At 43.9% G+C, this 27589-nt stretch overlaps 1 protein-coding gene across 3 annotated transcripts; it reads left to right on the top strand.

Moving 5' to 3' along the window:
- The first annotated feature begins 776 nt into the window (after positions 1-776).
- LOC110525929 (rapamycin-insensitive companion of mTOR) lies at positions 777-27589 on the top strand. Of its 3 annotated transcripts, XM_021606450.2 has the most exons (39): positions 777-910; positions 1036-1083; positions 2767-2864; positions 5492-5556; positions 5775-5906; positions 6469-6532; positions 10109-10235; positions 10330-10499; positions 11249-11316; positions 11426-11493; positions 11754-11836; positions 11952-12039; positions 12154-12244; positions 12493-12559; positions 12674-12754; positions 12963-13063; positions 13154-13319; positions 13425-13526; positions 13637-13683; positions 13782-13917; positions 14095-14294; positions 14541-14667; positions 14802-14966; positions 15094-15170; positions 15273-15351; positions 15913-16022; positions 16334-16421; positions 16506-16598; positions 16829-16935; positions 17011-17240; positions 20305-21352; positions 21699-21866; positions 22119-22187; positions 23416-23675; positions 23799-24017; positions 24106-24255; positions 24426-24549; positions 25488-25626; positions 25959-27589. In XM_021606450.2, exons 1-39 carry the CDS (start codon positions 862-864, stop codon positions 26037-26039), a joined length of 5385 nt encoding a protein of 1794 aa, XP_021462125.2. In that variant the 5' UTR covers positions 777-861; the 3' UTR covers positions 26040-27589. The 3 variants fall into 3 exon arrangements, with proteins under 3 accessions (XP_021462125.2, XP_021462126.2, XP_021462127.2); XM_021606451.2 differs by lacking the exon at positions 22119-22187; XM_021606452.2 differs by lacking the exons at positions 21699-21866; positions 22119-22187 and having other exon boundaries at positions 778-910.

The raw sequence follows: 27589 nt of genomic DNA, 5'->3' as shown, positions 1-27589 counted from the left end.
ATTTATAATGACATTGGAGAAGGTATGCCTCTTAAACATTCTAGAAAATATTTTGGACTAACTGGACAAAAATGTGTTGAAACATTTGCATTGCCAGCTGTACAGACTGCTTTCAATATGTTTGTTTGCAGTGAAAATTGGCCTACCTATAGAATCATGACTGCGTCTCAGTGCAAGGTGCGTCACTACAGTCCCTGGTTTGAATCCAGGCTGTATCACATCTGGCTGGGATTGGGCGGCGCACAATTGGCCCCACGTTGTCTGAGTCTGGCCAGGGTAGGCCATCATTGTAAATAATCATTTGTTCTTAACTGATTTGCCTAGTTAAGTAAAAGTTCAATTTTAAAAAAAAGAAAATGACAGCTTCTTCAAATCAAATCAAATGTTATTAGTCACATGCCCCGAATACAACAGGTGTATTTTATGGTACTATGTGTTTATTTCTGGTGAAAAAACAATGTACTTCAAATGTGTAATTTGATTGTGTTGAAATAATTACAGATAAATGTGCCTTGACTACTATTGTTGTTGTGTTTATTCAATTTGAATGAATGGGTTGCAATGTAAATGAACGTGTTTAAGAAAATTTGCTCTCTCACCATGTAAAACATTTGCTGTGTATTTTAGTTGGTGTCTTTATATTAAAATATGCTCTCAGACCGGAAAAGGCTAAAAAAGGACACTGCTGACCTGCAAACCAATATTTAATTTCAGAATTGGTTAAAATTAGGTTACGGTCAGGAGTGTCCTTATTATTGCCTCTCCCTAAAACCATTCGTACTAGTCAATGCGCGATAAACCAATCCTTATTATCTCGCGAGATTTCACGAAGTTTCCGGTGTTGTGTATGTTCCTGGAAACATGGCGGTCAGCATCCGCGGCCGTCCGATCCGAAGTCTTCGGATGCGAGGTAAGCTTGAAATACTCACCCCGACATAGGCTTTATAAACTTCAAATTGTAAATGACTATTTACTCTAGTTTCTGACGACCCAGGTGTGTTTCCTTACAATGTCCCCGTTGTCTATTTTTGACAGGTCGGAATGACAGTGGGGAAGAGAACGTACCGCTCGATCTGACCAGAGGTAACGTTAAGCAGAAAGTATTCACACGAAGTGAAAGCGATTATTGTACAAATGGATGCTAATGTTTGCAGCAATATATGGTGGTGATGGGGCTGGAAAATGGCTGAAAATACCTTATACGGCTTATTGGTTGTTGAATACTTTGATAACCAGCTTGCAGAATCTTAAGGAACACCAAAGAGGCGTAACGTCAGCAAGGGTGTATGTTTTACGCCGATTATGTTAAAAAACGTTCTTAAACGGATGCAAACTGAACGAAACCGGGAGGGAACTAACTGATTTTTGTCCAATACAAAATCTATTTTTAGTTGCAAAACACAACTGTTTTGACTAATTAAACACCAGAGCGTATTTATTACGCCGATTTTTGTTGCAGAACGTTTCTTAAACGGAGCGAAACGGGGAGGGACCTAACGTTATTTTAATATGCCGAATAAACGCTCGTTTTGCTCTGTTTGGTTCTTCAACGGTTTCCGTAATGAATACGCCCTAGCTATCATAGGCAAGATAATGCTCCTGTGTTGTTTTGATTAGTGACTAGTATTAGCTTGCTTTGCTATACAATTTATTTGTTGTGACTGGGTTGAGTTAGCTGGCTAATTATTTGGGCGTGTGGCTAGTTATATAGCTAGCTACATTCCTAGGATTGTAATGTGGTAAGCTAGCAAGCTTTTAAAATATTGTAGCTAGCTAACGTAAACACGGTCAATCATACAGCCGCTAGGTTTGTCTGAAGGTCGTTCACAACTCAGTTGCTAGCTAACTTCCAGCTGAAACCGGCGGTGGGCGTCACTCGAGTTCATGGTTAAATAGACATTGAGTATGAGTATTTACTAGCCAGAAGCTAATACACTCTGATGGCTTTTCCAACACAGTGTGTCAACTCCTGCCCTGCCAGTGTTTCACTTTTCCTGTGATGGAAGTCCCTGACTCAGTAATGTCCCTATGCAATCACTTGCATCCTACAACCATGCCCTCAAATTGTTCCGATGCTGCTTCTACTCCAGTGACAGATTGTAAACAGATGAATAGGAGTTCATCAATCATGTTTTTAATAAGGATAAAGCATGTAACGTTAATTGTGAACAACTGCCTTCAGTTGTATGTATGTATCTTCGCTAACACCAGTTCTACCCTCACAGTATTTAATGTATGAGATGGAAGGGGGTACCTCGTCAGTTGAACAACTGAATGCATTCAACCAAAATGTGTCTTCTGCATTTAACCCAACCCCTCTGAATCGGGGGGCAGAGCATGGATATACCTGTGGGAAGTCAAATTGCATCACATTTTCACTGTGCCATAGAATAGGTTGCAGTTTGGGATCCAAAGCAGCTTAGTTGAGTTGCTGCCTGAGCATCATTATCATAACCCCAGCCTGACACAGATGGAATTATATGAGATACTGTAGCTAGGTGTGTTTATGTGCATGTATCTTTTAGCTACCATGTCATGGTTGAGGTGAATGAGATGAAAAGCAGAAGGAACTTCCTACTTTCGACCCTGCCTAAACATGCCTTCTATTTAGATGTCCAGGGTGTGTTTACTGTTCACAGTGCATTGGTGTGACCAGCTAAAACGAGTTCATGTTCGATATCGATATATGTGCATTGGTTCAGTATTACTGGAATATCAAAAAGATTTGATGTTTTGTTAGTATTTCAACTCCCTTCTTTTTTACAGAACCCTCTGACAACTTGCGTGAAATTCTTCAAAATGTTGCCAAGCCACACGGCGTCACCAACATGCGGAAACTGGGCCACCTGAACAATTTCATAAAGGTATTACTGATTTATGTAATGATGGTCATGGCAGTTGCCCTCATTATTGAAGTGCATGGTTTAGCTTTGCTGTATTGTGCCCCAACGTAACATTGTTGGACTGTCTGTAATAGGTTTAGGGTCAAAGTTAAAATAATTAAAATAAAATATCACAGCTTATAAGTGCCGACATGGTCATACTCGTAATCGTATCTGTAAATTGACATTCGGATCGGATGATACTCGTAATCGGGGAAAAAATTAAGTGTTTTAATATAGGTAGCGCAATTGCTAACTAGCATCAGCGCAATGACTGGAAGTCCAATCATTGCAATAACGCTGGTTAGCAATTGCGCTAGCTAAAGACACAATGGGATCCATGATTTCATCTGACTCTGGGGAAGTGGATAAAGGGCCTCATTGCCAAAATCCGAAAGTATCCCTTTAACATGAGATCAAACTAATGAAAAGCACAAATGGGACTAGTAAGATCACGATTAATGTGGATAATCAGAGGAAGCGTTTGGTCTGCTGAAGCTGGTCATGAATATCCAGTGTTGGTCAATATGGACTGGAGATGGTATATTGTTAATCGTATGGCCAATTAATGACACACACACACTGAGTGTACAGAACATTAAGGGCACCTTCCTAATATTGAGTTGCACTACCCCCTTTTGCCCTCGGAACACCCTCAATTAATCGGGGCATGGACTCTACAAGGTGTTGAAATCGTTCCACAGGGACGCTGGCCCATGTTGACTCCAATGCCTCCCACAGTTGTGACAAGTTGGCTGGATGTCCTTTGGATGGTGGACTGTTCTTGACACACACAGGAAACTGTTGAGTGTGAAACACTGTAACGCTGCTGGGTTTTTGACAGTGCGCCTGGCACATACTACCATACCCCGTTCAAAGGCACTTAAATCTTTTGTCTTGTCTATTCACCCTCTGAATGCCACACAATCCATGGCTCAATTGTCTCAAGGTTTAAAAATCCTTTATCCTGTCTTCTCCCCCTCATCTACACTGATTTGAAGTGGTTTTAACAAGTGACACCAATAAGGGATCATAGCTTTCACCTGGATTCACCTGGTTAGTCTGTCATGTAAAGAACAGGTGTCCTTAATGTTTTGTGCACTCAGTGTATAGCTGCATCTTAAGTAGTCAAAGTTTTGTTTGGTTTAGGTGTCTGGTGCTGCATTGTGCATTCAAGCTCTTAGTTGGGTCAAATGTCACTTCCACCTATCTTCACCTAGTGGCTTCATCATCCTGACCAACGTGATACAACTGGTCAGGTGACAGTTAATTACCGGCAGATATACACTATTGCTTTCACCTAGCTTTTCAAATCAGTGCTGACGAAGGAGAGGAGATGAAACTACTTTAGGCTGCTGATATCCACCTAGGGCTGATCAAAGCCACATGACATGCAACCTTCATTTAGGTTAATTTAGCTTTTATTTAGGAAGCAACTTTAGAGTATTGAGATGCGTCTGAACATATTCTTCTATGTGTAGCCGTTGACCTCTCCTTGGCCCGCTGTTCCTCAGCTCCTGCAGTCAGGCCTAGCTGAGTTTGTCATTGTGATGCTGACAGTGATGGTAATAGGAGCTCTGGCCATGGGGCAGAGCTGTAACCTCATGTGCGTCAACAGCACTCTGACTTTGAAACCAGAGATTGTTGGTAATTGTTGTTCTTTTGAAACTGGAGATGTTGCATGTGGTCACTGTTTTTCAAGGTTGTTGCAAGTAGATCTGCAGGCTTAGTGTCCCTCCAGGTGCCACACCATGTCAAGGATATTATTCTGATAGTTGCAGTGAGGTTATCGACAATCAGATGTTTAGTGGAAGATGTTTAGTCAAATTGTATGGTGACTTTTTGAAACGTTCATGTCAACAGATAAACATTGGTATTCCAAGCCTGTGACATCCCCACTATAACTTAGCATGTCCTGTCCTGATAGGTTAGTGTCAGGACAATAACACTATGCAAGATTAGAGGTGAAGGCAGCTACCAGATACAGTTGGTCTGAGCTGTGTGTATACACCTGACTCTCGGTTTACCGCTGGACAGAGTGAGTGAGCGTGGTGTTGAGGCCTGCAGCTCCTTTTAAGGATTCCAGGACAGCGAGAGGTGACCTAATCCCCCTGTAGCATGTTCAGTGCCCCCCTTTCCCGACCTCTCCTGCCTGCCTGGGCTCTGACATCACTGCTGATTCCAAACTCACTCACACACTGACCTACTCCCTATCCCTCTCACTCCGCTCCCACCCTGCACTGGGGTTTACGGAGTGTGAACGGTGACTTATTTTCAACCCTACAGCAAACTGTTTAAGCGCATTGATTTAAAGCATTAAAACACTATGAATTGAAGATTTTGTCAGTTTGTCGCACTGTGCAAAAGATGCCATGGCCATACAAGCTATGAACAAGTAATAAACATGTCCTTGATGTAATGTTGCCTTACTAAATATCAGGGAAAAAATCCTTGTGACTGTAAATGTAATGTACATACCCCAAATATATGGGTCTCTGTCTCAATACATATGTTTGCTATATGTCTTCGCTCTGTATTGTTATGGACAGCCAAAGGACACAATGCGTCCTCTGTCAACTGATTGTAAGTCCAGTCTTTCTCTGTTTCAGCTGCTAATCAGCATTGGCCACTGCGAGGAGAAGTTTGGGTTTACATATGAAGAAATCATCATCTGGTAAGTAGTCCCATATAGTGTAACCTAGAACACTTTAAATGCTATTTTACAGATGATTTTTATCCAAGCACTTCCATTGTTGGTGGAACATATCCAAATTAGTAATAGGTCATTGTAACCAATTTTTGGGACCAAGCTATGCGAGTGTCCATTTTGTGTCCGTAAGTGTACGTTGCCATTTCGTGTCAATCTAAGCTGTGTTTTGTGTCCCTCCCCAGCCTGCGGTTAGCCCTGCTGAATGAGGCCAAGGAGGTGCGTGCTGCAGGTCTGAGGGTTCTGAGGTACCTCATCAGAGACAGCAACGTGCTGCAAAAGGTCCTCAGATTGCAGGTGGACTACTTGATTGCCAGGTGAGCGAGATACTCTGTCGCGTCACCACACCTGCACAGGGACACACTCCCATAAGTGTTGAATTGGGTTGATCTGGTGACTGAGACAAATACACACAACCTTTAAACCCTGTATGCTCCTTTGAGACCCCTCTTTTTAAGTCACTGAGATCTCTTCTAGCAATGGTAGCCAAAATAATGGGCAACTGGGCATTTTTATATATGACCCTAAGCATGATGGGACTATTTAATTGCTAAATTAACTCAGGATTCACACCTGTGTAGAAGCACCTGCTTTCCATATACTTAGTATCCCTCATTTACTCAAGTTTTTCCTTTATTTTGACAGTTGCCTGCATGTTACATATGTTTAACATATTTTACAACAATGTAGTTCATAAAATTAAGGGAGTTAAAAGTTGTTGCACTAGAGTATTACTACTGTGGTAGTCTGTTGCTTGCAAAGTTGTTACTCCATCAGAGGTAGCATAGAATCATGGGGACTATTATTCCATAGTGATAGCATGATGATGTATAACCTGGTGTGATATGAACCGTGGCTGTGATGTCATGCTTTGATCAGGTGCATTGACATCCAGCAGAGCAATGAGGGGGAGAGGACTCAGGCCCTCCGACTGGTCAGAAAGGTAAATCTGCTTTCTTCATATTGCACTAATTTCATATTTTGTTCTGTAAAATCATGTGTATAATTAAGCAATAAGGCCCGAGGCGGTGTGGTATATGGCCAATATAACATGGCTAAGGGATGTTCTTGTGAACGACGCAACGCGGAGTGCCTGGACCCTGCCCTTAGCCTTGGTTTCTTGGCCATATATCACAAACTCCGAGGTGCCTTATTGCTATTATAAACTGGTTACCAACCAAATTAGAGCAGTAAAAATAAATATTTTGTCATACCTGTGGTATACGGTCTGATATACCATGGCTATCAGCCAATCAGCATTCAGGGCTTGAAACACCCAGTTTATAATTTAAATTATTGCATAGGGGACCAGCCAACATGCATGCATTTTGCGTACCAACTACGCAATTCTCTGTCCATGTAAGCAGATACGAGATCGAGTTAAAAGTACAGCAGAAATGAATGGGGCCTGATTTGTATCATTTATTGTATTTTTTTTAAACATTTTTAATAAAAAATTAATCCACTTAGTAAATATAACATCCTGATTCTCGAGCTGCAACACACATACATGTATGGAGTTGGTGTCAACGGACATGGAGATAAATACATCGCTATTCGACATAGCTATCCCGTGTCTGCCCCTCCTGTTTGTTGTGACGCTGAGTTTGCAACTGTCAGCTGTACGTAAACACATGGACAAATCCCTTTCTACTCCGTGTGTTGTAGAAAGGTAAACACTAATTATTTCAAGCTAACGTTAGCGAACATAAGATAGTGGGCTCTAAAGTGCCAGCAGTTCACTCGCATTTGCTAGTGAAATAAATAAATAAAATGCAAATACGACAAATAACTGCTCGCATTTGTGCGAGTGTGATATGCATTTAATTCTGCGGCCCATTAGTTGTATTTCCCACGTAACATTACGAGGATCACGCAACCTGAGACTGTAACTGTAATTATGATCCACGTATAAGTATAATCAAAAATAAATATAAACATTTTGGCATTAAATTGAGTCGGGAGTTCAGAAAACTGCGCGATGAAGAATGGAGTGTCGATTATTAGCTATAGTGGTAATACTTGTATTTGCACTAGATTTGAGATTATATCAATTTCGAAAATCTGAAATTATGTATGCGCTGCAAGGAAATACGAAAGGCACCTTTACATCGGCTGAAACACCGGACTCTTCTAGCGAACAGCGTTCAGATTCACTTTGCGGTAGCCTACTTAACCTTCGTGTAGCCAGTTTGCGGTCTGTGTCGATGCACTCATTTGTTTTGGTTGTGTTTTCAAAATTATTTTGCTTTTAGTGTTAATTGGGAACCGTGTCTAAAAAGCCAATACTTGTGATTGGCCCTGTTTGAGAGGTGACAAGCGTTCTTCTACAATAGAGACTAAACTTGGGGCCATGTGCTAAGAAAAATGTAATAGATAATGATTTCAATTCTACACTACATGTAATCTCCAACAATAAAGGCCCTTTGTGTGTTCTCTCTAATTAGATATTGTTAGTGACTTTTACTATATGTGTAAATGGAATGCTGTCAAGAAAGTATTCCAACCTTTTATAGACTTGATTTGGTACAATTCTATAATTGCGGTCAGACTCGCAAACAAAGCACGCACGAGCGGGAAAGAACCCCAATTCGACACGTGCTACGCGCGCGAGTTGAATCTCGGATTTGCAGTGCACGTTCTCTTAAATTGGCAGGTCTACTTGATTGTCGTATGTTCACTGGCAGCACAGAATAGGAGCATAGTACCAGCACTGGCTGTTATTGGGTGATCTGCGTTGGTGTGAGTGTGTGGATAGTTTGCACACAGTTTGCATATTTTTTTCCCTTACATTCTCTGCAGTTTACTGTAAATGCTAACACACACAACTATTACAAGTAATTCTAACTATATACAATGAATACTATATAGGCCTAAATACTGAACATGGTCTTAGTGTTGTCAATAGGTTAATCTTGGATATCAGAGAGAAACCTGAAGAAGGTACAGGTAACTGCCAAAATAAAGGAAACGCCAACAAAGTTTCTTAACATTGCCTTGGGCCACCACAAGCCAGAGGAGCAGCTTCAATGCGCCTTGGCATATATTCTACAAGTGCCTGCAACTATTGGAGTGATGCGACGCCATTCTTCCATGAGAAATTGCATAATTTGGTGTTTAGTTGATGGGGGTGGAAAACACTGTCTTTAGGCACCTCTCTAGAATGTCCAATAAGTGTTAATTTAGTTTAGGGGTGGGCACTGTTATTCGAATATCTGTCCAATCATTGCATACACTGAGTGCACAAAACATTAAGGACACCTGTTCTTTCCATGACAGACTGACCAGGTGAAAGCTATGATCCCTTATTGGTGTCACTTGTTAAAACCACTTCAAATCAGTGTAGATGAGGGGGAGAAGACAGGATAAAGAAGGATTTTTAAGCCTTGAGACAATTGAGACATGGATTCCATTTGGCATCGTTTAGAAATCTCCCACTTTACTTTCTACTCATGGAGCCTCTGACTGTAGCGCCACTTTTGATTGACAGACAACAACAAGCGACACTTGTGAAACGGAAATATTGAATGTAGTGGTCTATCCTTGTAGGCTATGTAGCAGTGTCACATAGAGGAATTTTAGACAAAGCCTTTCATTCTTAAAATAGGCCTATTTTTAATTTCTAAAGAAAATGAATACTAATGTCCGTTCTGAGTTTTGAATATTTGAATAACCGTGCCCATCCCTATATCTGAGAAAATATCATGGTATTATTTGAATAGTGAAATTATCCCTATATCTGAGAAAATATCATGGTATTATTTGAATAGTGAAATTATCCCTATATCTGAGAATATCATGGTATTATTTGAATAGTGAAATTATCCCTATATCTGAGAAAATATCATGGTATTATTTGAATAGTGAAATCATCCCTATATCTGAGAAAATATCATGGTATTATTTGAATAGTGAAATAATTTTAAAATGCTCATCCCTAAATTGGGTTGAGCTCTGGTGACTGACACATACACACACCCTTTAAACCTCCTATGCTCCTTTGAGACCCCACTTTCAAAGTCAGTGAGATCTCCTCTTCTAGCCATGGTAGCCAAAATAATGGGCAACTAGACATTTTTGTGCATGATAGGATGCTAATTGCTGAACTCAGGAACCGCAACTGTGTGGAAGCACCTTCTTTCAATATATTTTCTATCCCCAATTTACTCAAGTAAATTTATTTTGGCAGCTACCTATAATACTAAGCTACATTGACAGTCGCCTACTTAACCCAGGTTGGTTAGCCAGCTGGCCTCTTCCAGCTGGTGGTCTGTGTCCTTGCCAGTTAATGTGGCTTAGCTTGATTAGATTAATCCGGAGAAAGTGTCTGGGAGGAAGGGCCTAGACTTTAAAGACGTTCTCTACTCACACACAGATTAGACCCACCACCTTCTGAAAGTGGCACTCACGCTGTGTGACCTATTTGCTGTAATGTTGCTTCTAAAATAAACTGAAGTGCAAAATTAGTGCTGTAACCTTTGCTCTCAATCTCTTTCTCTCTCTCTCTCGTTGTCTCTAGATGATCACAGTGAACGCTCTACTGTTCCCCAGTTCTGTCACCAACTCTCTGATTGCCGTGGGAACAGACGGGCTGCAGGAGAGGGACCGCATGGTGCGTGCTGCCATTGCCATCGTCTGCGAACTTGGTGTGTGGAGCCTCGGCACTGAGAGAACCATCCTGAAGTTACACACATAGTTACTGTTTAATAACACTGTCTTTATGTCAACCATACTATGCAGCGTTGAAGAACCCAGAGGTAGTGGCCAATAGGGGGGGTCTCAGCACCATATTAAAGAGTGTGATCGACTGTCAGCTGAGCCGCATCAATGAGGCTCTGATCACCACCATCCTCCACCTGCTCAACCATCCACACACCAGGCAATATGTTCGCAATGATGTGGAGCTGGAGGTACGCACAGCCGCCATGCACGTGTCAGTATGTACATACAGGCATCAAACTAGTGGTTCACACAGTCCCAGTCACACATCACACTTTGTCAGTCGGCGGTGACTGTCTCTCCTCGTCTCCAGGATAGGTAAAAGCAATATAGTGTGTTCTTACTCATTTTCATGGGAAGCCTCTTGGGAATTGGCTTTCACCTGTACCGTTCTTTCCCATGAGTGCAGAGTGCAGGCTGAGGAACAGAGCCTAGGAGAGGAGGTCAGTGTAGACTATTTAGACACAGCCACTAACCATGCCAGTGAGGATTCACCCTTGGGTTGTTTTTCTCTTTCCCAGGGAGATTACAGTGATCAGTTACATCAGCCCTCTAAAGCCTCTCTCTCCAACACATCCTGTCTGTGTGTAAACTGATACCCCCCCCTTTCATACTTGCAGCATGGCCACTCCAGTAACCACTCAGTCTTAACAAGCTTATGGAAGAAGAATGCAAATATTATAATATGGATTATGTGATCATATGGATCAATACGGATAATGTATGTGATCTGTTTGGAGAAATATCTGTGTCCCTATGACTTGGAATGTCCAACCAGGAAAAAGTGGAACCATGGAAAAGTGGAATTTAAGTGGAATCTCAGCAATAGGAGAAAAAAAATCCACTCATGATATTGGGACATTATTTAGCCTTGCTGATAATGAATACATAGAGAAATGTTTTGTTGTTCTGTGTATGAACCTGTGTTCTGCTCTTTCAGCAAATCCTAGCACCTTTCACAGACTTCCACTACCGTCACAATGCAGACACATCAGAGATCCAGCTCAAGTAAGTGGTGTGTGTGTGTTGTAAACAGAGGCTCTGTTCCAATGTTCTGTTTAGTGTGTTATGTGTCCCTATGTCGTGTAGATTGTGATCCTGTTGTGTGTGTAACCAGGGAGGACCGCGATGCTCGTTTCCTGTCCAGCAGGATGGCTATAGTAGCTGCCTTCCGCTCCTGGTCTGGTGAGTCTCTTTCTCTTCAGCTTTCCATTCAGTTTGGCTCGGCTGGTTCTCTTTGCATTGTGGGTCATGACTTGAAATTGTACCGTTAGTATTTGTTTAATGCCAACAGCTTTGAATGGGTCAACGCTCAAATACCCCTCTGAAGAGAATGCTGAGTAGATTCCCTTTAAGCTAGTATCGCATTGTTTGCTCTCTGTCTTCACTTTTGCTGCCAAGTCATGAATGTGTTAATGGTAGATTCTGTCTCCGTTGCGATCCAGGGATCATTAACCTCTGTAGGGCCGGGAACTCTGGGATCCAATCCCTTATTGGTCTGCTGTCTATACCAAATGTGGAAGTGAGGGTGGGTACTGAAATATGAGATTTGTTTAAATAAATATAATGAAAAGTATGCCTTCTCGATCTGTTCTTCGAGAACGACTATTTGTGTCTCTGACCTTTCTCCTTTCCCCCTGCAGAAAGGTTTGATGGAGGTATTGTATGAGATATTTAGGCTACCTCTCCCTATTGTAACCCAGGACTTTACGGAAGCACTTCTCAGCGTGGGTGAGTGATATTAGCTTTTCAATGCCCTGGTTATAAGCATTTATCAAACATGCATACAAAAACTGCTAGGTTTAAATAGTTTATTTTGTCGATGCGTGTTGTGTTCCCCTGTAGACCCCAGTAGGTGCCAGGACAGCTGGAGACTGTCTGATGGCTTTGTGGCTGCGGAGGCTAAAGTCCTTCTGCCTCATCGAGCCAGATCCAGGTAACGCATGACACCACAGATAATAAATATATATTTTTTGAAATAAATTAATCAACATCGCTTTATGCTCCCAGGTAGGAAATGCATTCTACCCACAGGAATGTACAATATAGAACGTATAGAATAGCATGTTATATACCTTTTACTACACACTTGACAAAAACTGTGAATATGGATGCCTCTCAGATCCAACCACCATCTCTCCTGTGGCTATAATGTCTGCTTGTTTGTCCTGCTGTGTTTTTCAGGCCTGACCTGATGGATAACTACCTGGCTTTGGTACTGGCTGCCTTCATCTCCAGTTGCCTGCTAGAGGTATGGAGACGGGAAAGCCCAAACATGAGATTGTATTTTTTTCACGGATTGTGGATATTATTTCTTGCTCGTACTTTCATTTTTCTCCTTCTCTTCTTTCTCTCCACCCTGTAGGGTCTAGTAGAAGTTGTGACCAGCAGTGAGGACCAGATATCAGTGAGAGCCACCATCCTACTGGGAGAACTGCTACACATGGTAACACACAGGGACACGGCTCTCTGATATACCGTATATAGCCACTGTAGCTCCTTCTGAGGAGCGTGCTGCTCTGCTGTTGATGTGGCTCTATTTGAGGACATGTATGTACTTGGTAGTTGCCTTCATTCAGCTGTGCATAAATGATTTATGTGTTTGCTTCACGTTCTCTCACATTTTCTCTTTTGCACTCTCTTTCTATCGCTAGGCCAACACCATCCTCCCTCACTCCCACAGTCACCACCTGCACTGTCTGCCCACCCTTATCAACATGGCTGCCTCTTTTGACATCCCCAAGGAGAAACGCCTGTGAGTGTACACACACACACATGCACGCAATCACTCACTTTTTCACTGCTCTGATTTTTAAAAAATTGGGCTACTTTTCTGTATTTTTAGACGGGCGAGTGCGGCTGTCAACCACTTGAAGCGTTTCCATGACAAGAAGAAACAAGGACCCAAACCCCATAGTCTGTATCTGGATCACATTGTCCGCAAGTCTGTGTCTGCACACCACCGGAGAGAGACACACACACGCGTACACCGAGACATCTATGCTATTAAGGTATGCCTCACACAGACATCTTTGCCATCTAGGTTCATTGTTCACCTATAGCCCCAAAGCCTTCCTTAGCAACATTCAGTGACGCAAACTGCGTGTGTGTTGTAGGACACGGAGGAAGCCCTGATGTTGAACCTGAGAGACAGTCAGATCCTTAACCACAAACAGAACCTTGACTGGAACTGGCTCCTCATCGCAACTATCCTCAAGGTCAGTCATAGCAATACTATAAAACTTGTAGAAGACTGACTGGGAGTGTGTTTCAGTTGGTTGATTTGCTATTGCCACATTTCATATATGTTTTGGATTTCCCCTCCCAGTGGCCTAATGTTAACCTCAGGAACAACAAAGATGAACAAATGCACAAGTAAGACCCACCTTCCATTCACTACGACAACTCGTGAAATACTGAGCTTGACTGTGGTAAGGTGTCCCCCTTTTTATAACTGTGTGTGTGTGGTCCAGGTTTGTGCGGAGACTGCTGTACTTCTATAAGCCCAGCAGTAAGCTGTATGCAGGGCTGGAGCTGGACCATCCTAAAGCCAGACAGCTCACTGTGGTGGGATGCCAGTTCATCGAGTTCCTCATAGAGTCTGATGAGGTGAGGAAATAGAGCAGAAAAATAAAGGTGCTGAGGAAACTTCTATGTGGGACACATTTTTATTTTGGTGTCACCTTTTTTTTAAAGAAAGGTAGCTTTGAAATGGACCTAGCCCCAAACCAATAGCCTTTTTTTCCTCATGGCTTTTGTCCACCCTCCACCTCTCCCCTCTCCCAGGATGGTCAGGCGTACCTGGAGGAGCTGGTGAAGGACATGGTGGCCTGGCTGTCCTTGTCCTCTGGTCTGAAGCCTGACCGCTGTCTCCAGAGCAACGGGCTGCTCACCACCCTCAGCCAGCACTACTACTTGTTCCTGGGGACCCTCTCGGCCCACCCACACGGGGTTAAACTGCTGGAGAAGTGCGGCCTCTTTCAGAGGTCAGTCTGGACTATTGCCCTTTAAAAATTGTCAGCGTGAACTTGAACAGGAGGAAAACACTGATTGGTTTAAATAACAGCAGCTCCATTTTTATTGGCCAGATGAGTCAGGCAGTAGGCTATTGAGTGCCAAAAATCCATTGCTTGGACTGGGTTCCTACTGAATGTCTAGGTTGTGGGGAATAGAGTTCCAGTTGAGACACAGCTCAGACAACTGCCTGATTCCGTGCGTGTTCTCCTCCTCAGTCTGCTGAACCTGTGCTCTGTGAAGAATCAGGACGCTGTGTTGAAACTGGCTGTGTCTACTCTGGACTACAGCACGGATGGACTGGCCAGAGTCATTCTCTCCAAGATCCTCACTGCTGCCACTGATGTAAGGCTTTACCCAGGCGGGAGGGATGGATGAATGGATGCACAGGCTTCAATGTGGGTGATGATGGATAGGTTGTTGCTGAAACAATACTGATCCTGAACAACCTCTTTTCCACCCTCTGTGTCAATACACAGACGTGCAGGCTGTATGCCACCAAGCACCTGCGTGTGTTGCTGAGGGCAGGGGTGGAGTTCTTCAGTAACTGGGGCATGGAGCTGTTGGTCACCCAGCTGCACGACCACAGCAAGGCAGTCTCCATGGAAGCCCTTGACATACTGGACGAGGCCTGCGAGGATAAGGTGGGAGAGTGTTGGAGAGGGCTGACGATGAGCAGAGGGCTGGGGAATGGAAGAATGAGGGGTATGGAGTGGATGTTATATTTTGTTGTCCTTAACGGCTCCATTATGTTTTATTGTGTCGCCCCAGGCTAACCTCCATGCTCTGATCCAACTCAAACCGGCTCTGACCCACCTGGGAGACAAGGGCCTTCTGCTGCTCCTCAGGTCAGTCTGACACACACACACACACACACACATGAATACACAGACACACGGGTGTGCTGAGAGGTTGTTTTCCACCTCTAAAAACCAGTGTCCTTTGTGCAGGTTTCTGTCTATTCCTAAGGGCTTCTCCTACCTCAATGAGAGGGGCTACGTCAGCAAACAGTTGGACAGATGGCAAAAGGTAAGCCTGCTCGTTCATTCATTTCCCCATTAGCAGCAACCGCTACTCTTCCATTGGTCCACACAAAACACAGTACAAAACAATCATTCACAGATAGTAAACAAGAACATAAAGACAGATTTCTAAATCAAATTACATTTTAAAGCTGCAATATAACTTTTTGGGCGACTCGACCAAATTCACATAGAAATGTGTTATAGAACCAGTTTTAGATGTGATAGATCTGTTCAATGTGCGCTATGCTTTCCTTTAAGTGTTTAGTTTTTGCAACTTTTACTTTCGATTTTGTACACCAGCTGAACATACAATATTGTTGGTTATGGAAAAGATATATTTGACAGCGGTTTAGATGGTATAATGATTCCCTACACTGTACTTCCTTATTTTGTTGCACAATATTTGAAATTTAGCAACCAGGAAATGGAAGAGCGATTTCTGCGTAGTGCAACTTTAACTCTCTTGATTGTTTTTAAAACTCTCAATATCGGCACAAATGTAATCCACTAATGATTCGTTTTCTGTACCCCCCCCCCCCCCCCCCTCCCTGACTGTGGTGAACAGGAATACAACCTGAAGTATGTAGATCTGATTGAGGAGCAGTTGAATGAAGCGTTAACTACATACCGGAAACCTGTGGACGGAGACAACTACGTCAGACGTAGCAACCAAAGGTGAGACTGCTTACCTTGCTAAGCTGGACAGTTAGCCATGATCCAGTGGTCACCAGCCCTGGTCCTGGAGGGTTGCAGGCACTGTGTGCAGGCCTTTGTCCTGGCCTAGCACTAACTTGCCTGATTTGGCGCTTCATAGTCTTGTTTAGATAAATGGAAGCTGTGTTGGGCTAAAACAACTGTAAAGTCTGCATACCTTGTTTCTCTCCCACCACCAAAAAATCCATTGGATGTGATCTTGAGCCAACTGTATTTATTTTTCTCAGTTGTTGAACATGAGTACATTGTCTTTGTGTGTTTTTTGTCTCTAGGTTACAGAGACCAAATGTTTATCTTCCTGTGCACTTGTATGGTCAGCTAGTCCATGACAAGACAGGCTGCCACCTACTAGAGACTCAGGTAACTCTGCTTTATACAAAGGGCTTTCTTAATGTGACAAATTTATGGGTTTTGGTATCTTACCGACTGTCTCACGCTCTCCAGAGCGTGGTCCCTGACCTCAGCTACACGGTTCGCTCCCCGATGCTGGACACCTGGGAGGGCATCAAACAGCTGAAGGCAGCCCTCTGGGCTCTGGTCAGTCCCCCTAACCACTCGGCACACACATCACAACGTTGAATGATAAGTACACGTGTTGTCAGTTACAGTAAAGAAGAAAAAAACACACCATTGGTTCATAATGGTCTTTATTTTCTCTTGGGTAGATGTTATAGACCGTCTGCGTCCTCCAGTGCTCTGACATTGGTTCCGACTGTGGTTCCCAGGGTCTGTTGTGTTAATGATAGTGAATGTATGTCTGTTTCCAGGGTAACATTGGGTCATCAAACTGGGGTCTGAACCTGCTTCAGGAGGAGAACGTCATCCCTGACATCCTGGCCTTGGCACAACACTGCGAGGTCCTGTCCGTACGGGGGTAAGGGGACACGCGCACACAGAGATGAACCTGATGTCTCGCCAACAGTCTCATGTCTGTTTTCTCTCCCTCCAGAACGTGCGTGTACGTCGTTGGCGTGATCTCCAAGACGCGGCAGGGCTGTGAAGTGTTGAAACAGTATGGCTGGGATACAGTCAGACACAGTCGCCAGACACTGTGGCCCGTTACCCCAGACGAGGTGGACAAACCGATGACCTCTGAACTTTCCTCCGTACCGAGCACGCTCAGTCTCAACTCCGAGTCCACCAGCTCCCGGCACAATAGCGAGAGCGAGTCCCAACCCAGTGAGTTAACCATGAAACTCTTCACCAGGCAACAAGGACAGTTTATGTTAAACACATCCTCAGTAGCACTTTCTTTACTATTTTTTTTCCCCCATTCAATTTGTATATATTATGGATATATGTAGCTTCTGTAGGTGTTCTTAAGCATGGAATAATTGTTGTTTGTTTTGTGTGTATTTTCTGTCATGTGCAGTACCAGTCAAAAGTTTGGACACATCTACTCATTCAAGGGCTTTTCTTTATGTGTACTTTTTTCTACATTGTAGAATTAACAGAATTCTCACATACTGTACACTACCGGTCAAAAGTTTTCGATCAACTTTTTTAAATTAAAAAAAATTCTACATTGTAGATTATAGTGAAGACGCAAACACTATGAAATAGCAAATATGGAATCATGTTGTAACTCAAGAAGTGTTAAACAAACAAAGATTATTCAAATAGCCACACTTTGCCTTGATGACAGCTTTGCACCCTCTTGTCATTCTCTCAACCAGCTTTGAGGTGGTCACCTGGAATGCATTTCATTTAACAGGCGTGTGTTAAGTTAAATTGTAAGTTCTTTCCTTAATGCATTTTAGCAAATCAGTTGTGCTGTGAGAAGGTAGGGGCGTATGCAGAAGATAGCCCTGTTTGGTAAAAGACCAAGTCCATATTATTGCAAGGACAGCTCAAATAAGCAAAGAGAAATGACAGTCCATTACTTTAGACATGAAGGTCAGTCAACATGGAAAACTTTAAGAACTTTGAAAGTGTCTTCAAGTGCAGTCGCAAAAACCATGAAGCGCTATGATGAAACTGGTTCTCATGCGGACTGCCACAGGAATAGAAGACCCAGTTACCTCTGCTGCAGAGTATATGTTCATTAGAGTTATAAGCCTCAGAAATTGCAGCCCAAATAACTCCTTCACATAGTTCAAGTAACAGACAGATATCAACATCAACTGTTCAGAGTAGAGGTCGACCGATTAATTGGAATGGCCAATTTAATTAGGGCCGATTTCAATCGGTATTTTTGGGAGCAGATTTTTTATTTTATTTAACTAGGCAAGTCAGTTAAGAACATATTCTTATTTTCAATGACGGCCTAGGAACGTTGGGTTAACTGCCTCGTTCAGAGGCAGAAAGACAGATTTTCACCTTGTCAGCTCGGGTGATCCAATCTTGCTACCTTACAGTTAACTAGTCCAACGCAATAACGACCTGCCTCTCTCGTTGCACTCCACAAGGAGACTGCCTGTTACGCAAATGCAGTAAGCCAAGGTAAGTTGCTAGCTAGCATTAAACTTATCTTATAAAAAAACTATCAGTCATAATCACTAGTTAACTACAAATGGTTGATATTACTAGATTTTATCTAGCGTGTCCTGTGTTGCATATAATCTGACTAAGCATACAAGTATCTGACTGAGCGGTGGTAGGCAGAAGCAGGCGCGTAAACATTCATTCAAACAGCACTTTCGTGCGTTTTGCCAGCAGCCCTTCGTTGTGCGTCAAGCATTGCGCTGTTTATGACTTCAAACCTATCAACTCCCGAGATGAGGCTGGTGTGACCGAAGTGAAATGGTTGGCTAGTTAGCGCGCGCTAATAGCGTTTCAAACTTCACTCGCTCTGAGCCTTGAGGTGGTTGTTTCCCTTGCTCTGCATGGGTAACGCTGCTTCGATGTGGTGGCTGTTGTCGTTGTGTTGCTGGTTCGAGCCCAGGGAGGAGCGAGGAGAGGGACGGAAGCTATACTGTTACACTGGCAATATTAAAGTGCCTATAAGAACATCTAATAGTCAAAGGTTAATGAAATACAAATGGTATAGAGGGAAATAGTCCTATAATTCCTATAATAACTACAACCTAAAACTTCTTACCTGGGAATATTGAAGACTCATGTTAAAAGGAACCACCAGCTTTCATATGTTCTCATGTTCTGAGCAAGGAACTGAAACGTTACCTTTCTTACGTAGCACATATTGCTCTTTTACATTCTTCTCCAACACTGTTTTTGCATTATTTAAACCAAATTGAACATGTTTCATTATCTACTTGAGGCTAAATTGATTTTATTGATGTATTATATTAAGTGTTAATTCAGTATTGTTGTAATTGTCATTATTACAAATATATATATATATATATATATTTTTAAATCATCCGATTAATCGGTATTGGCTTTTTTGGTCCTCCAATAATCTGTATCAGCATTGAAAAATCATAATCGGTCGACCTCTAGTTCAGAGGAGACTGTGAATCAGGCCTTCATGGTCGAATTGCTGCAAAGAAACAACTACTAAAGGACAACAATAATGAAATAAAAAGAGACCTACTTGGGACAAGAAACATGAGAAATGGACATTATACCGGTGGATATCTGTCGTTTGGTCTCAGTCCAAATATGACATTTTTGGTTCCAACCGTGTCTTTATGAGACGCAGAGTAGGTGAATGGATGACCTCTGCATGTGTAGTTCCCACTGTGAAGCATGGAGGTGGGGGTGCTTTACTGGTGACACTGTCAGTGATGTATTTTGAATTCAAGGCCCACTTAACCAGTATGGCTACCACAGCTTTCTGCAGCGATACGCCATCCCATCTGGTTTACTGGTTTGCGCTTAATCCCACTATCACAATGACCCCAAACACACCTCCAGGCTGTGTAAGGGCTATTTGACCAAAAAGGAGAGTGATGGAGGGTTGCATCAGATGAACTGGCCTCCACAATCACCTGACCTCAACCCAATTGAGAGAGTTTGAGATGAGTTGGACTGCAGAGTGAAGGAAAAGCAGCCAACAAGTGCTCATCATATAGGAACTCCTTCTAGACTGTTGGAAAAGCATTCCAGGTGAAGCTGGTTGAGAGAATGCCAGGAGTGTGCAAAGCTGTCTAGGCAAAGGGTGGCTACTTTGAAGAATCTTTAACAATTGTTTGGTTTCTACATGATGCCATATGTGCTATTTCATAGTTTGTATTCTACAACGTAGAGAAAAGTACAAATAGAAAACCCCTTGAATGAGTAGGTGTGTCAGCTTTTGACTGGTACTGTATGTTGTGTAATGTTTGTCATGTGTATTTAGACATGTACATCCTGGATGATGACAAGTCTGAGATGTTGGACCAATCAGACGACGCCTCCCTCTACCTGCGTTCCAAACCCATGAAGGACCGCAGCCCCTTCACCATCCTGGCCTCCACCCGTTTTGTACGCAACCGCTTCCTCAACTCCCTGTCGCTCCCCAGCAAAAAGTTGCGCTCCACCAGCGACCCCAAGTCAATGGGGGGCAGCCGCACCCCCACCGAGCCCAAACTGGGAGGGCTGAGGAGGAACAGGACGGTAACGGAGCCCTCCATCTACTCCTCGTCTCAAGGCGATGTGTTTACTACGTCTGTGTTCAATGGGAGAGGCATGCCCAAGAGTCCCACAGTCAGCCTGGAAACCTCCTTTGTGGGGATCAGGGACTCTGTGGGGGGGTCTGAGGAGCAGCTGGGAGAGGGGAGGCTATCCCGGGCTGGTGGAGGGGGGTCTGGGCTGGGGGGTCCTGGAGAGCCCCCGTCCAGGGAGCAGAGTAGCCGGGAACGTCTAGCGGGAGGAGATGGGGGAGGGACTCAGTTTAAAAGCCGCAGTCAGAGCTTCAACACAGACACCACCACAAGCGGCATCAGCTCCATGAGCTCCAGCCCCTCCCGCGAGACTGTGGGAAACTCTGAGCATGCCGAGCCAGACTTGTCGGACTGTGTCAGCCTCGACACAGTGGTCTCGGCCAAGACGGTCAAAACGCTGTACACCCTCGCCCCAACCCAGGCCCACACCAACCACCTGCCTCTCTCCAAGTCTAACTCTGTCTCCCTGGTCCCCCCTGGCTCCTCACACACCCTCCCCCGCAGAGCCCAGAGCCTCAAGTCTCCCTCGGTGGCGGCCATTAAGAGCCTTGCAGACTGCAGTTTCATGTACACCAGCCCGCGGGATGCACTGGGCTATGCTACTCTGAAGAGGCTGCAGCAGCAGAGGATCCACCCGTCTCTGTCCCATAGTGAGTCGTTAGCGTCGCCCGCTAAAGACGTGCTCTTCACTGACACGATCACTATGAAGACAGGTAGTCTGGACTCGAGGCTAACGCCGCGCAGGTAAGATACGTTGCACACTACACATAAGGTATCTGGACGCTGCACACATATATGGGAAATGCAATATGCATATACAAACGCACACCTATATTCACACTCGCACATTGAACTCGCACAAGTAAGGACAACTTCTCCTGGTGGGTTTTCACTGCCCATCATGGCTGCTGGCTGCCGTTGCTCATGCTTTTCTCAGTCATAGGTCATAGGTGTCTGTCTGTATGTGACTGGTCATATCAATGTTCTACTCTGTCTAATCATTCTCCACTCTCCTTTTAATCTGTGTCTTTTATGTGGGTGGGTGTTGTGTGCTGGTTTGTGAGGTCATTGAACTCTCTGTTCTTTCTAGCTCAGCTTGGGCTCCTGAAGGGTTCTTCCCCACAGCCCAGTCTTGGTCGGTAGACAGAGAGAAGCAGACTGAGGTGGAGTATCTCAGGTTGTCTGCTAAGAGAGTGAGCTGTCCAGCCCCCCGCCCCTCTGATGCCCACCGCAGGCCATCCAGAGCCTACGTCCCTCGGTGGGTGGACCACTCCAGTAGTGTCCACCCCTTCCCCCTTTAGATACCTGGATGTGCTGGTCTGTCAGCTTGTCTGAGGGTTAGCTGTAGTCTCTAGCTGTAACGGTGGCGTGTGTGTTTAGAGGTAATGGCTCTGTGTGCTTGTGTGTTGTAACTCCGGTTATTAGTCATCTATAGCAGCAACGGTGTCTCTCTCTTCTGGTTCAGAGCAGTAACAGCTGTGTGTGTGTGTGTGTGCTGGTGGTCTCTCAGGTTGTCTGCTAAGAGGGTCAGCTGTCCAGCTGTCCAGCCACTCCGCAGGATGTCCATCTCTATGCCTTGGTGGGTGGACCAACCTAGCCTCCATTTTGTAGAGCAGTTTCCCTCCTGTGTTGAAATTGGTGTCCTTAAATGCTTAATGTTAAGAAAAATCACTAACCAAAAAAAAACGATACAGAAAGTAGATGCAGGAAGTAAACGATGTAGTGGGTCAAGTTCCGCAACTAAGGGAGTCGACAATCGAGGCTCAACTTCTCCACTGTTTTGGTGACCTGGCAACCACTCTGTGAACAGCGTGAAGTGAACCTATGCACATGCGCAGAAACTGTGTGTGACTGAGAGAGGGGTGTTGCATCTCAACATCCTAGCCTATTCATTGATGATATACCCTGCTTTACTGAAATTGCAAGCCAAGAAATTGCGAGATAGGCCTAGTGCACGGTTTGACTCTGCCTAGTGGCTGACCTGCCTATACTGTGCCCCTCCACACTCTGTCCTCTCTCTCGCTGTGAAAGATGCAAGTGTTTGTTTTCTCGGAAGTACGGCAAATAATCAAGTGTCCTCCGTTCCGAATCGAATCTTGACGCACATAAATGGGAGTTGACACCGGCAGTCGACGTGCAAGGAGTCGAGGAATCAATCATTTTGGTGTTTGACGCTCCAACGCTACGTCATCGTTGTTAACCGTTAGAAAAAGGGCGAAGGCAAGAGACAGCAGCGAAGTCCTGTATGGCAATACTTTGAGAAGGAAATGCAAACGTTGCTAGGTGGAATTGGGGTACAGTAATGGTAGTACAGGTGCAATGCTTAACCATCTGAATGGGACGTACCGTGAGACCCAAACTGTTGCTGGCAGCAGCGTTGTGAATTCATGTGGAATTGTATTCATTTTTCTTATCGAAAAAATGAATTGCAGTTCAAACGTTAAGACATTTTTTTTCCCAATTGTCACATCCCTACTACTCAGTTTCTGCTTACGCAACACAGTTTCTTAGGTATTTCTTAGTGTTGACTGTCCTTCCCACAGTTTTGTTTTGATAAGACTAGTAGGCTAGATTCCCTTTATAGATTCAAGCAGATGAACCCTGCTGTCTTATAGATGGCACTGTGTAGTTGTGGTGTGGATTAGGAGCCCCACATTTCCATGTGTTTTTGTGTGTTTCTCTCTTTGTCAGAGTTTTTCCATTCTCTCTACTTCTCTCGCCATATAGCTACGTCTGTCTGTGTCTGCCCTCACTCCCCTCGCCCTCTTGTCACCCCTCTCTCTCACCCGTCTCCCTCCGCCCGGCAGGTTTCTGAAGGCGTTGAGCTTTGCGTCTCTGGACAAGGAGGATCTGCTGAGCCCCATCAACCAGATCACTCTGCAGCGTTGCTCGTCGGTGCGCTCCATGGTGCCCAGCGCCACCTACGGCTGTAACGACGACTACGTGGGCCTGGCGCTGCCCATGGACATCAACGACATGTTCTACATCCGAGACACGCCCTACTTCCAACAGAGGACTAGCCCGCCTGCCGACGAGAAGTGTCCGTTCTACTTTGGAGACTCAGACAGTAAGGAAGGAGAGGGAGGGATTGAGAGATGGGTGGATAGTGATGATGATTTAATGTGAATGGTAGAGATGGTTTACTGCCAGTTTCAGTAGGTGTGACTGTTCTATGCCCTGTGTACTGTAGGTGACGGTGGTCGTCCCTATCCTCCTATCCCACTGCTGAAGCAGCAGTTCAGTATCTCAGAGCTGATGGCCAGCAGAGAGAACAACCAGAACCATATCCTGGGTCCAGAGGAGACTGGTCTACAGGAACACACTGACGACAACTGTCTCTACTGTGTAGGAGCTACTGTACTAGGCTACCACACACAGCCTCAGATCAACAACGCACACACCCGCACTGGTGAGAACACACACACACCAACTACTCTGAACACACACACACTCACTCAGTGGTTACCTTACCCCCCCCCCCCTATCTCTCTTCATAGACTACATAGACTTTCCGTGGTCTAGTCAGACCAGCCATCGTCTGGAGGTGATGCCTCAGTCCAAGTTCTCTGGCGTCTCCGGCTGCAGCGACGCTGCTGTGTCACAGGGATCTGTCTGCAGCACACCTACTCCCGCTGACATAGTGCTAGGTATGCACACACGCATGCACACACACACTGCAGTCTCAGGAGGCTGTCTGCAGCACACGCACAGACTACATATTGTACACCTTTGTTGAACATTCTAATTCAGATCAAAATGTCTGATTTGGTCATGTTGTGCGAGTGGGCTCCGATAGGCTGTTGTGTATGTCCGTCAGGTGGCAAGGCAATATCTGAAGATGGCCCAGCCTGTCGGGTTCTGCTGAGGAAGGAGGTGCTTCGCCTCGTCATCAACCTCAGCTCTTCTGTAGGAACCAAGGGACACGAGACAGGGCTACTGACGTAAGACACACACACACACAATTAAACCCCCTCCCCCCAACACAGATTTTCCTGTGTTTTATATACAGTTCCACACTGAGTTTGGAGTAATACTGTGAAATTGTGAGAATTATGATAATGACCTTCCATGGTGACATCATCATGCGGTAAATTAGTTAATAGACCAATAAGAAAGAGTTTGAAACCTCTTTGCCAATAGATGTGGTAAAGAGGTCAATGGAACGCAGACTGGGGGGATAGAAGAATGCTGATTGGCCCACATACAACAAATCTGATCTAAGTGGATATTCGTCAAATCCGTCATGATGGATACATTGTAAAAGGCCCACACTGTGGTTAATAAAGTCCGATTTGGATATATTTGGCTGTTTTCGCTGTAGTCCCTCTTCAGGTTTAGAAGAAGTGACTGCTAAATGCTAACTCTTGTTCGTATAAGCTGGTAGTATAGCTAGCATAGAGAAATCAGTAAATGTTAGTCATTTTTAACTGCAATGCAGTTGGTTGGTGACGATGACATGAACATGTATTGAGGTTGACAAGCATTACACAGATTTAAAAATAAATAAATAAATAGGTTATTATAAAAAACAGTAGCCTAAATGTAGGCTAATTTTGTTGAGGGGCAGTGAGGAGATTCAGGATCTTTTCCCCCACACGTTTCCATGGCATTTCCATTGTTTATGTCGAGTTCCAGTGACCTATTTACCACATCCATAGCTCATTTCCAGTTTTCCACTCCCAGATAGTCCGAGCAGAATTCTTGCTTGAGAAATTGCCCTTTGCTATGAAGGGATTTGTTTATTTTTTTGACCATTTTAATTGAAAACATTCACTGAAAGGTTCTTAATTGTTACCCAGAAATTATTTTGATATTAAGATGCAAAAAAAAAATGGCTGCGTTGGAGCTTTAATGGTGTCTGCTTTTTCTTTCTCTCCAGGATAAAAGAGAAGTTTCCCTATGCGTTTGATGATATCTGTTTGTACTCTGAGGTGTCTCACCTGCTGGCCCACTGTATGTTCCGCTTGCCATCTCGACGCTTCATACAGGAACTCTTTCAGGACGTACACTTCATACAGGTAAGGTCCTCTTCTATACAGTCTCTCCATTTCTCCCCAGTCCCAAATTCATTCCTAGCCCCTATCTCTAGTTACTTATGTTGATCTGGAAGAATTAGATAGGTTTATGGTAATAGCTCCACGTCTTTGTTAGGTGGATTTGTTTTTGCTATATTGCTTATACATCCTTTCAGATCTTCTCTAGTAGCTAGGATGAATGTGTGATGGGTTGAGTGGCAGAGAGAGGAGACCGACGCTCCTCAACCCCTACACTTCCGATTACGTTAGTGGTTATGACAGTCATCTCCTGTGACCTCTGACCTCCATGCTCATGTCACATCCTGTCCCCTCAGATGTACGAGGAAGCAGAAGCGATCCTGTCGAAGCCACCAAAGCCCGTCGGAGTGGATATAGACCCTCCCACGAAGTTCTGACTTTCCTCGTCTCTGTCCTCCCCTCCCTGTTGAGACGCTGCTTTCCCTCCAACCCTCACATAGAGCAACATAGTGAAAAAAGGGAGGGATGGAGAGAATAGGGGAGCAAGGATAAAAAAGAGGGGAGAAATTTTGCTGAAGTTCAAGATGGAGGGAGCATGGGTGAGAGAAGGAAGGGATCATGGATGTTAAAGAATGTGTGAAAGTGTTGTCTCCAGTTGCTTGAGAAAGAGGAGATTGACTGTCTGAACAAATGAAACCTGACACGTCTAGTTTTGTTCCTGCCTATGGCCAACAGGGGAATCAGTTTTACCAAATGCTGTTTTCAGACGGATGTACAAGCCTGACCAACAGACATCACAGGAGACGCATCAACTACATAACACATCACACTTAACCTAAACACAAGCTGGATGAAATATGACTAAGTCTTGAAAAATGTGATCTTGCTCTGGTGTATGCTGATATGAAATGAAAAGGGCATGTTCAGTCCATCCTAGTCAGTGCTGGACTCATCCTCTTCTCCCTCATAATGGAAACACTACAGAAGGTTCTAGAAGCCTCCCTCATAGTCATACCCTCAGTCGGTTTCTGCTAGAGATGGTTGTGCTGTGATCTCATAAGTTAATTATTTCCAACTCTGCTTATGATCAAAAGACTCATTCTTGTTTAAACAACCATTTTTCTATTTGTCTATAGACTGTCAGACAATCAAACATCAGTAGTGTTTTTAAAACATTTTTTTTTTTAACCATCACTCTTTTTTTCCCCATCTGGACATATGGAACATAACTGCTGTGGCTTGCTCTCTGTCACCCTTTCTGTATTCCTCTATCTCTGACCCTGGTTTGGAAGGACACTGCCTCTGACAGTGGCAACAGCTGGGTTCTCACACCTTTTCATTGGTTCTTTTTATGGAGGTTGTCAGAAACCCTACCTCCGTGCTTCGCTCTGCTCTCACTGCATGTACAAACGGCATGTCAAAACTGTAATATTAGATCATTGTCACTGTTTCTGAAAAGTGTTAATTTATTTCTTCCAAATGCTTCTAATAGTTTCATTGTCTTAAATCATAATAGGTTGCCATCACTTGTTTGCAAACTGGGGAAAGTAATTGTCCCTAAGTTGTTTTCACAATGCAGATATTGCTGTCGATCATTGGCTGAGATGAGAGGACAGGGTGACGTGATCATTTATGGATTGCTGTAAGGTTTCCATGGGAACAGGTTTCTGTTTCTATTGGTTAGTTTTGCTATTATGCTGCTACACAAGTGGACTCCTAGGGTGATTTATAGGTCTGTTGAGTGATGTCGGATCTATTTATTATATCTGTACCATAGCAGAGTGACTGAGATGAGAAGAGTTATTTATATTTTTTCCTTGAGACTGTATTATAATTTAATGATTTTTTTTTTTGTGTGTTTTTTGCTTGAATCGTGGTTTCCCTTGTATAATGTGTATAGTGTGCTTTGGGGCATTGCTGACCTAAAGAAGCATACAATCTTATTAAAGGGATACATTGTTAATAAAAAAAACAATCTTGAACTCCA

Source organism: Oncorhynchus mykiss, chromosome 6 (genome assembly GCF_013265735.2).
Source record: "Oncorhynchus mykiss isolate Arlee chromosome 6, USDA_OmykA_1.1, whole genome shotgun sequence".
Classification (NCBI taxonomy): domain Eukaryota; kingdom Metazoa; phylum Chordata; class Actinopteri; order Salmoniformes; family Salmonidae; genus Oncorhynchus; species Oncorhynchus mykiss.
This window is presented reverse-complemented; position numbering and strand designations above follow the sequence as displayed.

Coding starts and splice junctions, on each gene's coding strand:
- LOC110525929 (XM_021606450.2), top strand. CDS start 862: ATGGCGGTCAGCATCCGCGGCCGTCCGATCCGAAGTCTTCGGATGCGA. Junction 5,557..5,774: donor TATGAAGAAATCATCATCTG/GTAAGTAGTCCC, acceptor GTCCCTCCCCAG/CCTGCGGTTAGCCCTGCTGA. Junction 13,527..13,636: donor TCATCGCAACTATCCTCAAG/GTCAGTCATAGC, acceptor TTCCCCTCCCAG/TGGCCTAATGTTAACCTCAG.